The sequence below is a fragment of the Budorcas taxicolor genome, chromosome 2, assembly GCF_023091745.1.
Source record: "Budorcas taxicolor isolate Tak-1 chromosome 2, Takin1.1, whole genome shotgun sequence".
In the NCBI taxonomy this organism is placed as follows: Eukaryota; Metazoa; Chordata; class Mammalia; order Artiodactyla; family Bovidae; genus Budorcas; species Budorcas taxicolor.
The window spans coordinates 98,100,385-98,114,672 of NC_068911.1; the positions used below are offsets into that span (position 1 = coordinate 98,100,385).

Below are 14,288 nucleotides of genomic sequence, written 5' to 3' on the forward strand. Positions count from 1 at the left end.
TTACATTGTACAGGAGACAGGGATCAAGACCATTCCCATGGAAAAGAAATGCAAAAAAGCAAAATGGCTGTCTGGGGAGGCCTTACAAATAGCTGTGAAAAGAAGAGAGGTGAAAAGCAAAGGAGAAAAGGAAAGATATAAGCATCTGAATGCAGAGTTCCAAAGAATAGCAAGAAGAGATAAGAAAGCCTTCTTCAGCGATCAATGCAAAGAAATAGAGGAAAACAACAGAATGGGAAAGACTAGAGATCTCTTCAAGAAAATTAGAGATACCAAGGGAACATTTCATGAAAAGATGGGTTCGATAAAGGACAGAAATGGTCTGGACCTAACAGAAGCAGAAGATATTAAGAAGAGGTGGCAAGAATACACAGAAGAACTGTACAAAAAAGATCTTCACGACCCAGATAATCATGATGATGTGATCACTAATCTAGAGCCAGACATCTTGGAATGTGAAGTCAAGTGGGCCTTAGAAAGCATCACTACAAACAAAACTAGTGGAGGTGATGGAATTCGAGTTGAGCTGTTTCAAATCCTGAAAAATGATGCTGTGAAAGTGCTGCACATTCAATATGCCAGCAAATTTGGAAAACTCAGCAGTGGCCACAGGACTGGAAAAGGCCAGTTTTCATTCCAATCCCAACGCCAAAGAATGCTCAAACTACTGCACAATTGCACTCATCTCACTTGCTAGTAAAGTGATGCTCAAAATTCTCCAAGCCAGGCCTCAGCAATACTTGAACCGTGAACTCCCTGATGTTCAAGCTAGTTTTAGAAAACGCAGAGGAACCAGAGATCAAATTGCTAACATCCACTGGATCATGGAAAAAGCAAGAGAGTTCCAGAGAAACATCCATTTCTGCTTTATTGACTATGCCAAAGCCTTTGACTGTGTGGATCACAATAAACTGTGGAAAATTCTGAGAGAAATGGAAATACCAGACCACCTAACCTGCCTCTTGATAAGTCTGTATGCAGTTCAGGAAGCAACAGTTAGAACTGGACATGGAACAACAGACTGGTTCCAAATAGGAAAAGGTGTACGTCAAGGCTGTATATTGTCACCCTGCTTATTTAACTTATATGCAGAGTCAATCATGAGAAACGCTGGACTGGAAGAAGCACAAACTGGAATTAAGATTGCCGGGAGAAATATCAATAACCTCAGATATGCAGATAACACCACCTTTATGGCCGAAAGTGAAGAAGAGCTAAAAAGCTTCTTAATGAAAGTGAAAGAGGAGAGCGAAAAAGTTGGCTTAAAGCTCAGCATTCAGAAAACGAAGATCATGGCATCCGGTCCCATCACTTCATGGGAAATAGATGGGGAAACAGTGGAAACAGTGTCAGATTTTATTTTTGGGGGCTCCAAAATCACTGCAGATGGTGACTGCAGCCATGAAATTAAAAGACACTTACTCCTTGGAAGAAAAGTTATGACCAACCTAGATAGCATATTCAAAAGCACAGACATTACTTTGCCGACTAAGGTCCATCTAGTCAAGGCTATGGTTTTCCGTTTGATCATGTATGGATGTGAGAGTTGGACTGTGAAGAAGGCTCAGTGCTGAAGAATTGATGCTTTTGAACTGTGTTGTTGGAGAAGACTCTTGAGAGTCCGTTGGACTGCAAGGAGATCCAACCAGTCCATTCTGAAGGAGATCATCCCTGGGATTTCTTTGGAAGGATTGATGCTAAAACTGAAACTCCAGTACTTTGGCCACCTCATGAGAAGAGTTGACTCATTGGAAAAGACTCTGATGCTGGCAGGGATTGGGGGCAGGAGAAGAAGGGGATGACCGAGGTTGAGATAGCTGGATGGCATCACAGACTCGATGGACATGAGTCTGAGTGAACTCCGGGAGTTGGTGATGGACAGGGAGGCCTGGCGTGCTTCGATTCATGGGGTCGCAAAGAGTCTGACATGACTGAGCGACTGAATTGAACTGAACTGAAGAAATGTTAGTCTTTCAAAGAATTCAGTGTTCATTTTGGATCACCTAATTTTTTTCATGCATGGAATGTGATGAACCACAAGTGATTGGGCTGAATTAATCTAGACATACACTTGGCCCTGTGCTTTGCAACCTTCACTCTTCACGGCCTGCTAAAACTTGGATCAGTTCTTTGTAAGTAATCCTTCATTGACTTGAATTTGTCTGCCTACATACACAAAAATTATCCTACCTTAGCACTTTAAATTCAATCAAGTTTTTTGCAAATGCCCTCCTCACCTGCTTATGAACTTTGTGAAGGGGAAGGTCAGTGTATTTAACATGTGTGCATGCACACCCCTGTATAGCTAAGGATGGTGCATGTACTGAGGCTGCAGAACATTAACAGAAATGTTTATTCCAAATATGGCCTAAAGCACCTAAAGATTCAAGTGTTCCTAACATGCATGGGCTACAAATCAGATGGATTTTTAACATATTTTCAAAAGAAAATTTACTTAATTGACCTATTTCTTTTGGTCCAATTTGCATTTCTGAAATTTGTGTTTGTACCTTTAAGTATTTCAATATTATCAGCATTCCATATGACAATAAATCTTCATTTAAAGCAAGTTGAAATTCTCTCTAGTTGCTTTTGTTTGTTCCTTTTGTTTTTCCTGAAAGCTTTTTTTGAACTAATGTTGAAACATCAAAAACTGTAAGTATGGGCTATAATTTTCTGTGCTATACAATATATATTTATTGCTATCTATTTTATACATAGTAGTTTGTAACTGTCCTAATTTCCTCCCCCCCACTTCCCTCTCCCCTTTGGAAACCACTATTTCGTTTCTACATCCCTGAGTCTGTTTCTGTTTTTGCATGTACCATCTTTTGTACTATTTTTTAGATTGTGCTTTGTCACTCAGTTGTGTCTCTTTGCAACCCCATGGACTGCAGCCTACCAGGCTCCTCTTCTTCACTTTCTGCCATAAGGGTGGTGTCATCTGCATATCTGAATTTATCGATATTTCTCCTGGCAATCTTGATTCTAGCTTGTGCTTCATCCAGCCCAGCATTTCTCATTATGTACTCTGCATATAAGTTAAATCAGCAGGGTGAAAGCATTCAGCCTTGATGTACCCCTTTCCCGATTTGGAACTAGTCTGTTGTTCCATGTCCAGTTTTAACTGTTGCTTCCTGACCTGCATACAGATTTCTCAACAGGCAGGCCAGGCAGTCTGGTATTCCCATCTCTTTCAGAATTTTCCACAGTTTGTTGTGATCCACACAGTCAAAGGCTTTGGCATAGACAATAAAGCAGAAGTAGATGTTTTTCTGGAACTTTCTTGCTTTTTTGATGATTCAGTGGATGTTGGCAATTTGATCTTTGGTTCCTCTGCCTTTTCTAAATCCAGCTTGAATATCTGAAAGTTCACAGTTCACATACTGTTGAAGGCTGTCTTGGAGAATTTTGAGGGTTTTTTTTTTTTTTTTTTTTTTTTTACTATTGTGTGAGATGTTTGCAATTGCACAGTAGTTTGAGCATTCTTTGGCATTGCCTTTCTTTGGGATTGGAACGAAAACTGACCTTTTCCAGTTCTGTGGTCACTGCTGAGTTTTCTAAATTTGCTGGCATATTGAGTGCAGCACTTTCACAGTATCATCTTGTAAGACCTGAAATAGCTCAACTGGAATTCTATCACCTCCACTAGCTTTGTTCACAGTGATGCTTCCTAAGGCCCACTTGGCTTTGCATTCCAGGATGTCTGGCTCTAGGTGAGTGATCACACCATCATAATTATCTGGGTCATGAAGCTCTATTTTTGTATAGTTCTTCTGTGTATTCTTGCCACCTCTTCTTAATATCTTCTGCTTCTGTCAGGTCCATACCATTTCTGTCCTTTATTGATCTCATCTTTCATGAAATGTTTCCTTGGTATCTCTCATTTTCTTGAAGCAATCTCTAGTCTTTCCCATTTTATTATTTTCCTCTATTTCTTTGCATTGATCACTGAGGGAGGCTTTCTTATCTCTCCTTGCTATTCTTTGGAACTCTGCATTCAGATGCTTATATCTTTCCTTTTCTCCTTTGCCTTTTACTTCTTTTCTCTTCATAACTATTTGTAAGGCCTCCTCAGAGAACCGTCTTGATCACTGCCTACTATACCATGTTATGAACCTCTGTCCATAGTTCTTCAGGCACTCTATCTGATCTAATCATTTGAATCTATTTGTCACTTTCAGTGTATAATCGTATGGGATTTGATTTAGGTCATACCTGAATGTCCTAGTGGTTTCCCCTACTTTCTTCAATTTAAGTCTGAATTTGGCAATAAGGAGCTCATGATCTCAGCCACAGTCAGCTCCTGGTCTTGTTTTTGCTGACTGTATAGAGCTTCTCCATCTTTGGATGAAAAGAATGTAATCAATCTGATTTCGGTGTCGACCATCTGGTGATGTCCATGTGTAGAGTGTTCCTTTGTGTTGTTGGAAGAAGGTGTTTGCTATGACCAGTGTGTTCGCTTCACAAAACCCTATTGCCTTTGCTCTGCTTCTTTCTGTACTACAAGGCCAAATTTGCTGTTACTATATAATATTCAGTATTTGTTTTTATCTGTATGACTTATTTCATTAAGTATAATATGTCCTAGGTCCATGCACATCCCTGCAGAAGGCATTATTCCATTATTCTTTATGGCTGAGTAATATTCCATTACCTAGTGGCTCAGATGGTAAAATATCCACCTGCAATGCAGGAGACTGGGGTTTGATCCCTGAGTCAGGAAGATCACCTAGAGAAGGGAATGGACATTCCAGTATTCTTGCCTGGAAAATTCCATGGACAGAGGATCCTTGCGAGCTACAGTCCATGTGGTCACAAAGAGTTGGACATGGCTGAGCAACTAACGCTAATACTTTTCCTTTTCTTTATTCATCTATCTGACTATAATTCAATAAAAATTACAAATGAAAGTACTACAAGTATTGGAAGCAAATTTATTGGAGGCCAAGGATTTCTAAAAATCTTCCTGAAATCTTATCAGGATTTGAAAGAGTCTTTACTTTAGAAGATGAGCTTCCCTGATAGCTCAGTTGGTAAATAATCTGCCTGCATTGCATGAGACCCCTGGGTCTGAAAGATCTGCTAGAGAAAGGATAGGCTACCCTCTACAGTATTCTTTGGCTTCCCTTGTGGATTAGCTGGTAAAGAATCTGCCTGCAATGCAAGAGACCTGGGTTCTATCCCTAGATTGGGAAGATTCCCTGGAGAAGAGAAAGGCTATCCACTTCAGTATTCTGGCCTAGAGAATTCCATGGACTGTATAGTCCACAGGGTCACAAAGAGTTGGATACAACCGAGCAACTTTCACTTTCACTTTACTTTAGAAGATCATGTACAACTCACTGCAGTAAGTGTAAAAATTTGAATTATTTCATCTAAGATGTGTGTGAGACAGAGTTCTCATTTGAAGAGTGAGAACTGCTTGTTTATTTATTGAACACAATTTTTTGCTTAACCAGAAGGTGAAACTTATATACAAGCATTACCTTTCTTATATCCATGCCTAGCACACTAATGTTTATTGAGCCCTTATTATGTGCCAACACTTCTAGTGTGACTTGTATTATCTTCACGGTAATCCAATGAGGTATCTACTTTATTTTCCACTTTTATCAATGAGGAAACTAATGTGCAAGCAGATGAACTAACTAGTCACAGATAGGAAGTAGGAGATAAAAATCTTTCTCTTTCAGAAAAATAAATAAATAAAACCTTTGTTCAAGATAACATTTAGAAGTGTTGTCTATGTTATCTGCTCTCTGTATGTCAAATATAGGAAGCCCATGTTCATTACTAATATCCTTCTGCATCTTTCTCATCCTCATTTAATTTCAAATGTTTTGCAAAGTAAGAATGACAGGGTCCCTAGCTGCTTAGTATTTGATAAGAAGGTTCTCATAACTGCTATGCCATGTTCTATATATTTTATTCAGTTCAGTTCAGTTCAGTTGCTCAGTCATGTCCAACTCTTTGCGACCCCATGAATTGCAGCACGCTAGGCCTCCCTGTCCATCACCAATTCCCAGAGTTCACTCAGACTCATGTCCATCGAGTCAGTGATGCCATCCAGCCATCTCATCCTCTGTCGTCCCCTTCTCCTCCTGCCCCCAATCCCTCCCAGCATCAGAGTTTTTTCCAATAAGTCAACTCTTCGCATGAGGTGGCCAAAGTACTGGAGTTTCAGCTTTAGCATCATTCCTTCCAAAGAAATCCCAGAGCTGATCTCCTTCAGAATGGACTGGTTGGACCTCCTTGCAGTCCAAGGGACTCTCAAGAGTCTTCTCCAACACCACAGTTCAAAAGCATCAATTCTTCGGTGTTCAACCTTCTTCACAGTCCACCTCTTACATCCATACATGACCACAGGAAAAACCATAGCCTTGACTAGACGGACCTTAGTCCACAAAGTAATGTCTCTATTAAGCAGATGCAAATGTTGTTTTGTTCTAAGGTTTGCAGTTAAGCTAAATCTGAGAGCTTTCCCTCTGTTTTACAAGTAGCAAATTCCTGTGGTCCTTAGAGTTGTCTCGAGTGTGCTTGATGATTCATGGCTATTTGGAGAGAGCTCCCAGGGATATTACCTCTCTGCGGGTCAACCTCAAGTTTCATAAAGCAAATTTATGTTCATATTACAATAGTTTTATAAGCCAAAATGAATGTATCTAGCCCTCTGTAATGTTTATGTACCCAGGGAGAAGTAGGCTTAATAATAATATTAATAATATTCCTCAGCAATTCTATTTCTAGCACCCTGATAATGTGACATTAATTATAAGGGAAAGTCATTCCATGTTTTGCAGTTCCACCTTTAGAGACTTTTGTGTCTTTGAAATACCATACAAAGGCATGTAACATGTATGTGATAAGCTTCATTTGCTTTTATATATATGAAAAGTGAAAGAAATATATATAATGTTTGATAACATATATAAATGTTTTAGTAAATGTTTTTCATCTCATATGAAATGGAAATTATTTTCTCTATGTATGACTAAATAGGGTTGCTCATTACCTCTTTCTCCTCTCTATTCACTCTATCAATTTGTACATATAATAATTTTTATTATCCTCCTGTTCCTTCTTTTTCAGAAGTATTAAGATAAAATAAAGGCTGTGGTTTTAAGAACCTGGAAGAGTCAATTGTAGTCCAAAACTTACAGCTTGTCTGTTTGCTCCTGACTCACTTAGACAGCCCGCAAGTAGCAAAAATCAATTTGATTTCTGCTCCTGTCTTCTGTAGTTACCACATAACTTAATTTTTTTATCTATACAATATCTACCTCCAAAGAGGATATTAGGTTTCTTGCATTTAATGTGAGAAAGAATGATTTTTAAAAATTGCAACAAAGAACAATATATGCTGATGGGAAACAAATTAGAAGCTATTAAATGTTTTTGCTACTTCATTCTATCAGATTTTCTTAGAACTTACTAGTAACCAAGGCAAAAAGGAAACCTGGGATTTGCAGCAAAAAAGACAAATAAAAATCATTAAAATAAAGAAGCTACTTTATATTTAATGATGCACTGATAATATTTCCAGTTAAATATGATAATTCATTTGTCATATTAAGGCTTGAAACTTAGAGAAAAAATATATATAAAATAAATAGTACATATACTGTTTACTGAGTTCCATATAAAATGAAGTTTATCCCATATATGTCACATGCCTTCGTGTGGTATTTCAAAGACACACAAAAATCCCTAAAGCTAGAAATGATTATTGTTTAAAACATTTTTAATAAGTTCAATTTTGTTACTTATCTAAATAATATGAATATTCTTTTTTTAAAAAATAATCTTATTAACAATAATGAGAGGTGGGCTGGTTTGAAATTTCATTGATTATTGTGACATATACATATTTGCTGGGCAACAAAACACATGCACATTTAATAAGTTGCGTGGAGCTATAAACTTTTAAATGGTGGAAGGAAATCTTTTTGCAAGTTTTATGGGTTTTATAAATCTCACTAAATAATTGCCTTACCACTTCCCTGGCCTAACATCCTAACTCCTCTTTAGAGCATGATAAATATTAATCACAAAATAATAGAATTAGAATGCAATTTATGTTCTGAAAGCAAATCTATCAAAGAAAAAACAGTCCACATCTAAGGAAAACATAAACGCTCAGGTCAAATTAGTTCAGGATTTTTAGAGTGGTTTTTTTTTTTTTTTTTTAGATTTACATGTTAGGCATTTGAATGAATATAATTGGCTTCTTAGAAATGAACACAGATTAAAAGCATTATCAGACAACTAGGCAACACACTTATAAATGCTATCCAGTATTGTTAAGGTGAGAATCCTCTCCATAACACTATACATGTACGTATACATATCCTCTGGATTATGCTGGCAGTCTGATCATGTGCTCTGTGCTCCCAAGATCCTGACCGGTTTGGAAGGAGATGCTAAGCTTTCACCGTTACCCACCCTGGTTAAAATGTCCTGACTTTGGGTTTGAGCCCCAAGCATCCAGAGCTCTGTAGATTCACCCTGGGGCTTCTGTGTGAGTCCTGCACTCAAACCCTACATACTCATGCTGACTACATGCACTACTCCTCAAATACTGTGCTTCCAGCTTCCAAGTACCTTCTTTCTTCAGCAAATACTATATTTCTGATCAATAGAGATTTCTTTTTAATTTTTAAGTGTTGCTATATGTTTGTTAATCTAAATTTTTTTTCTATTTTTCTGTGTTTAGAACAGAAGGGAGAATTTCAGTTTGTACTTAACCTCTTATTTTAAACTAGAAACTAATATTCTGATCCTGTAATATAACCACATAAAAGAGGTAGAAATGTATATAGTGTAGTGATTACTCAAAAATAAATAGCAGCAAACAGAGCTTGCTTTTGCTTGCAACCTTTCTATCTAGGTGCTTATTTATTTATTTATGTTAACTTTTGAATAGAACAGGTTACATATTCATATAGTTCCTAAACTAAGAACTTGTTTTCCTTAAAAGTCTACCAGTTTGGCCTATGTTAAGAAAGAGTGTGTTCCATGCTCATTCATGCTTAACACAGTTGATATATAGACCTGAATGTCTGTTTCTTTTTCCAAGTTAGGGAGGTTTTCAGGTATTATCACTTCTAATTCATAGTCAACTGAATATTAAAACTTGGATGGTGGCTCTGTAGCCCAGACTGAGCCATCAAGAGCCATCTGGTTCTCTATCATGTTGAGGCTTTCTGGGAAGCCAGAAAGTTTCAGTTCAGTTCAGTCGCTCAGTAGTGTCCAACTCTTTGCGACCCCATGAATCGCAGCATGCCAGGCCTCCCTGTTCATCACCATCTCCCGGAGTTCACTCAGACTCACGTCCATCGAGTCCGTGATGCCATCCAGCCATCTCATCCTCGGTCGTCCCCTTCTCCTCCTGCCCCCAATCCCTCCCAGCATCAGAGTTTTTTCCAGTGAGTCAACTCTTTGCATGAGGTGGCCAAAGTACTGGAGTTTCAGCTTTAGCATCATTCCTTCCAAAGAAATCCCAGGGTTGATCTCCTTCAGAATGGACTGGTTGGATCTCCTTGCAGTCCAAGGGACTCTCAAGAGTCTTCTCCAACACCACAGTTCAAACGCATCAATTCTTCGGCACTCAGCCTTCTTCACAGTCCACCTCTCACATCCATACATGACCACTGGAAAAACCATAGCCTTGACTAGACGGACCTTACTCAGCAAAGTAATGCCTCTGCTTTTGAATATACTATCTAGGTTGGTCATAACTTTTCTTCCAAGGAGTAAGCGTCTTAATTTCATGGCTGCAGTCACCATCTGCAGTGATTTTGGAGCCCCAAAAAATAAAGTCTGACACTGTTTCCACTGTTTCCCAATCTATTTGTCATGAAGTGATGGGACCAGATGCCATGATCTTCATTTTCTGAATGTTGAGCTTTAGACAAGAAAGTTTAGGCAGCTTTAAAGAAAGCTGAGCACAAAAAAATTGATGCTTTTGAACTGTGGTTTTGGAGAAGACTCTTGAGAGAGTCCCTTGGACTGCAGGGAGATCTAACCAGTCCATCCTGAAGGAAATCAGTCCTGGGTGTTCATTGGAAGGACTGATGCTGAAGCTGAAACTCAATACTTTGGCTGCCTGATACGAAGAGCTGACTTATTTGAAAAGACCCTGATGTTGGGAAAGATTGAAGGCGGGAGAAAAAGGGGATGACAGAGGATGAGATGGTTGGATGGCGTCACTGACTCAATGGACATGAGTTTGAGTAAACTCCGGGAGTTGGTGATGGACAGGGAAGCCTAGCGTGCTGCAGTCCATGGGGTCCCAAAGAGTTGGACACGACTGAATGACTGTACTGAACTGAACTGAACTGAAAATGCAAAGTCATTTCCTGTGGATCTATTTTTGGGGGTCTATTTGGGGCTTACGCTGGGATGAGTCCCAGAAATACATAAGAAGAAGTTAGAAACATAGTGTTCCTAAATTATTTGTGGTCTGTTTACAAACTATATTAACATTGTTTTGACTATGAATATTTTGAATCTCTCCTTGCTAAACACAGAATGAAAGCTAAAGGTTTCTTCCCTGTCTTGCTGTCAGTACAGAGGGTGTGAATGGTGGCTGAGGGTTGAGGAAGCGTCACCTGATAGATGTGGGTGCTTGTCAAATGTGTCCATAAACTTCCTTCTTGCAGGCAAACCCCAACCAAGAATCTAAAGCAAGATACGCTGCTTTCTTCCTCTTCTCCCTACATGGGGTTACCAGAAAAGCTAATATGACCACTATTTGGAAAGAGTAATGACATCTGCAAATATAAAGGTGCTCTTTCTCCCAATTTCTCCTGTTTCTTTCCTTTAGAAACCCTCTGCCCTACACAACATGTCCGCAACATGCCCAGAGGGTCTCTGCTTACGCTTCTCATGTGGTCTGGTGATACTTCCACCTTGAATGTGAACTGCTATTCTTATTACCCTATTAAAGAAGAGCCAACTGGCATGTTGTCAGAAAGCACTATTTAAAATGTGAATCATTACAGAACAAATGAATACTGTGTATAGGACATTTAAAAAAGAGACATTTTTCCTTTTATAATTTTTGTATTTCTACTTGTGGCCTTTTCTTCCCACCTACAGAAGTCTCATTAACATTTCCTGTAAAGCATATTTAGTGGTGCTGAATTCTTCTAGCATTTGCTTATTTGTGAAATGCTTTCACTCTCTTTCAAATTTGAATGATAGCCATGCCAAGCAGAGTATTCTTGGTTGTAGGCTTTTTTACTTTTACCACTTTAAATATATCATGCTACTCTCTTCTGGCCTGCAGAGTTTCTGCTGGAAAGTCTGCTACTGTTTTTTTGGGAGTTCTCTTATGTATAATAAATTGCTTTTCCCTTGCTTTTTAAAGATTTTTTTCTTTTTTTGTTGACATTTTAATTACAAATGTGTTTTTGTGTGGACCTCTGTGGGCTGATCTTATTTGGGACCTTCTGTGATTCCTGGACCTCAATGTCTGTTTCCTTTCCCAGGTTAGGGAGGTTTTCAGGAATCATTACTTTTAATAACTTCTCTACCCCTTTCTTCTCCTTCTGGGACCCTTACAATGTGAATGTTAGTATACTTGATATTGGCCCAGATATCTCTTAAACTGTCCCTCTTTTTAAATTCTTTATTCTGTTTTTATGCTTAGCTGGAGTAATTTTTACTACTCTTGTTTTCCAGTTCACTGATAGATACATTCCTCTGTATCATCTACTCTATTGTTGATTCCTTCTAGTTTATTTCAGTTGTTTCTTTTGGCTCTGTTTGGTTCTTCTTTATATTTTCTAACTCTTTGTTTAACTCCTCATTATTTTCACCCATTCTCCTGAATTAGTTGAGCATCTTTATAGTCATTACTTTGCATTTTTTATTGAGTAGATTAATTAACACTTCACTTGGTTCTTTGCAGTTTCCTGCCGTTCTCCGGAAAATATTCCTCTGTCTCCTCACTTTGTTTAATTCTCTGTGGTTATTTGTATATTTTAGGGAAGATTGTTATATTTCCTGATCTTAAAGAAGGGGCTTTATATAGGAGATACTATGGGATAGATATGTGTGTGTATATGTATATATGTATACACACATACATATATATATATATATATATATATATAGTTTAATACCTTAAATTTCACATAAGACTTTAAGCAATGCTGAATAATCTACCCGATCAAACAAATAGTTTTTTCAATATGATAACACATTTACCATTTAAAACTATATTGAATAGCTTTACCAACAGTATATAGAGTTCACTTTAGGAAATACACCATAGACTGAAAATACAGCATCAACAATATTATTTTCAACAGCACTCAGCCTAATTTTAAAAGATCACCACAGATTAAGTTGAAGTGAACCTAAACATATTGGTGTTTTAGGCCTTTGGCATGTGAAGATTAATGTTTATTTACCATATAATAAACTCTTAGAAAACTAATTGAAGTTGATTTCTATGAAATTTCCTTAATTATAAGTGCAGATGTTTTTCATTGATGAGTAAATAATAGCCTTAGAATATATAAGAAAAAAAAATTAGCAATCAAGTCTCAGTTAAAAGCACATTTACTCTTTAGTATTATAGATTAAAAATCAGGATGTTCTTCAATAAAATGTTTATCTTATAACCTATGTATATAACCAAATGATTATGTCTTTATGAGTTTTTTGGAAAAAATTCACTTTGTACTTACCCACAATGTCACTCATAAGTCCTGAAATAGTCTCATCTCCTATAACCCAAGGACGTTTCCCTACACTGTGACCATAGACTCCCCTGAAATTGAAAAGGGATATAACAATGTTAGTTTTGGTGTGCATCTGTGTGTATAGTGTGTATCTCTGTGTGTTTGTGTGAGTTTTCAAATATCAACATTAGTGACTGAACATTTCTAAGTGAGTCTTTGTAATGTTTTAATAAAAAGCATGCTTTTTAAAAAGCCAAAAGTAATATTTGAGAACTCTGCTTTTTAACTTGTAATTTTAAAGTATTTTTTTGTTTCCTTTTTTGTTGGGGAGTATAGGGGGTGTTTGGAGAAGGAAATGGCAACCCACTCCAGTATTCTTGCTTGGAAAATCCCATGGACTGAGGAGCCTGGTCGGAGAAGGCAATGGCACCCCACTCCAGTACTCTTGCCTGGAAAATCCCATGGACAGAGAAGCCTGGTAGGCTGCAGTCCATGGGGTCGCTAAGAGTTGGACACGACTGAACCATTTCACTTTCACTTTTCACTTTCATGCACTGGAGAAGGAAATGGCAACCCACTCCAGTGTTCTTGCCTGGAGAATCCCAGGGACAGGAGAGCCTAGTGGGCTGCCGTCTATGGGGTCGCACAGAGTCGGACACGACTGAAGTGACTTAGCAGCAGCAGCATAGGGGGTGTTGACCATATAATACTTCATTATCTTTCCTTATTTTGGAGTCTAAGATATTATTTTTTCTCTTTTGAAAATTTTAAGGCTATTTGAATATCTTACCTGTATACCATTCCATATAATTGTATCTATACTACAACATTTTACTACTACTTGAGACTAGATATTAAAATGATTATTAATTACATTTTAAAATATAATTATAACCTATGAATTAAATAGAAGTATATAAAATGTGATTATACTCATGATGACATTTTAAGTTAATAGTGAAACTTGGCGATAATCAGAGACAATACTATATCTTCACCTGCTGTGTGCTCAGTCCTGTCTGATTCTTTGTGACTCTATGGACAGTAGCCAACCAGGCTTCCCTATCCATGGGATTATCCCAGCAAGAATACTCGAGTGGATTGCCATTTCCTCCTGCAGAGGATCTTCCCAACCCAGGGATCGCTCCTGTGTTCCCTGAATTGGCAGGTGAATTCTTTACCACACTGAGCCACCTGGGAATCCCATATTTTCTAGCAATTTCATCTATCACATTCTAGCTCAATTTTGTTATTCTAGTAAGTATCTCAGTAGGCATAATGGAAAAAAAATGCTAAATGCATAAGATAATGTCAATTCTCAAGTCATTTCTATCAAATGAGGAAGGCAAATACATTTGAAAAATAGTAGAAGAAATCAAGAAGAGAGTGACTTTGTGTGCTGTTACAAACTTGTATATTAGAAAGCTCTGGAATAGACTGTTCTTAATTCTTTTGGAATCCAAAGACTATGTAAACTTGGAAGAAAGGAATAAGCATGTGCTCTATGTATAGAGTTAACTGTGATGAATACATATTCTGGAATTAAAAAAGCTGGTAGCGGTGAGCTGGAAAACCTTCTCTTAGAGATGAAGG

The 14,288-nt window shown here is 37.8% G+C and overlaps 1 protein-coding gene across 1 annotated transcript in view; it reads right to left on the minus strand.

Annotated features, from left to right (window-relative positions):
- The window catches only part of KYNU (kynureninase), a 109,664-nt gene that overhangs the window by 72,705 nt on the left and 22,671 nt on the right, over positions 1–14,288 (minus strand). The window contains exon 3 of the mRNA XM_052635653.1: positions 12,702–12,784. Coding sequence (XP_052491613.1) covers positions 12,702–12,784 — 83 coding nt within the window. The remainder of the gene's footprint in view (positions 1–12,701; positions 12,785–14,288) is intronic.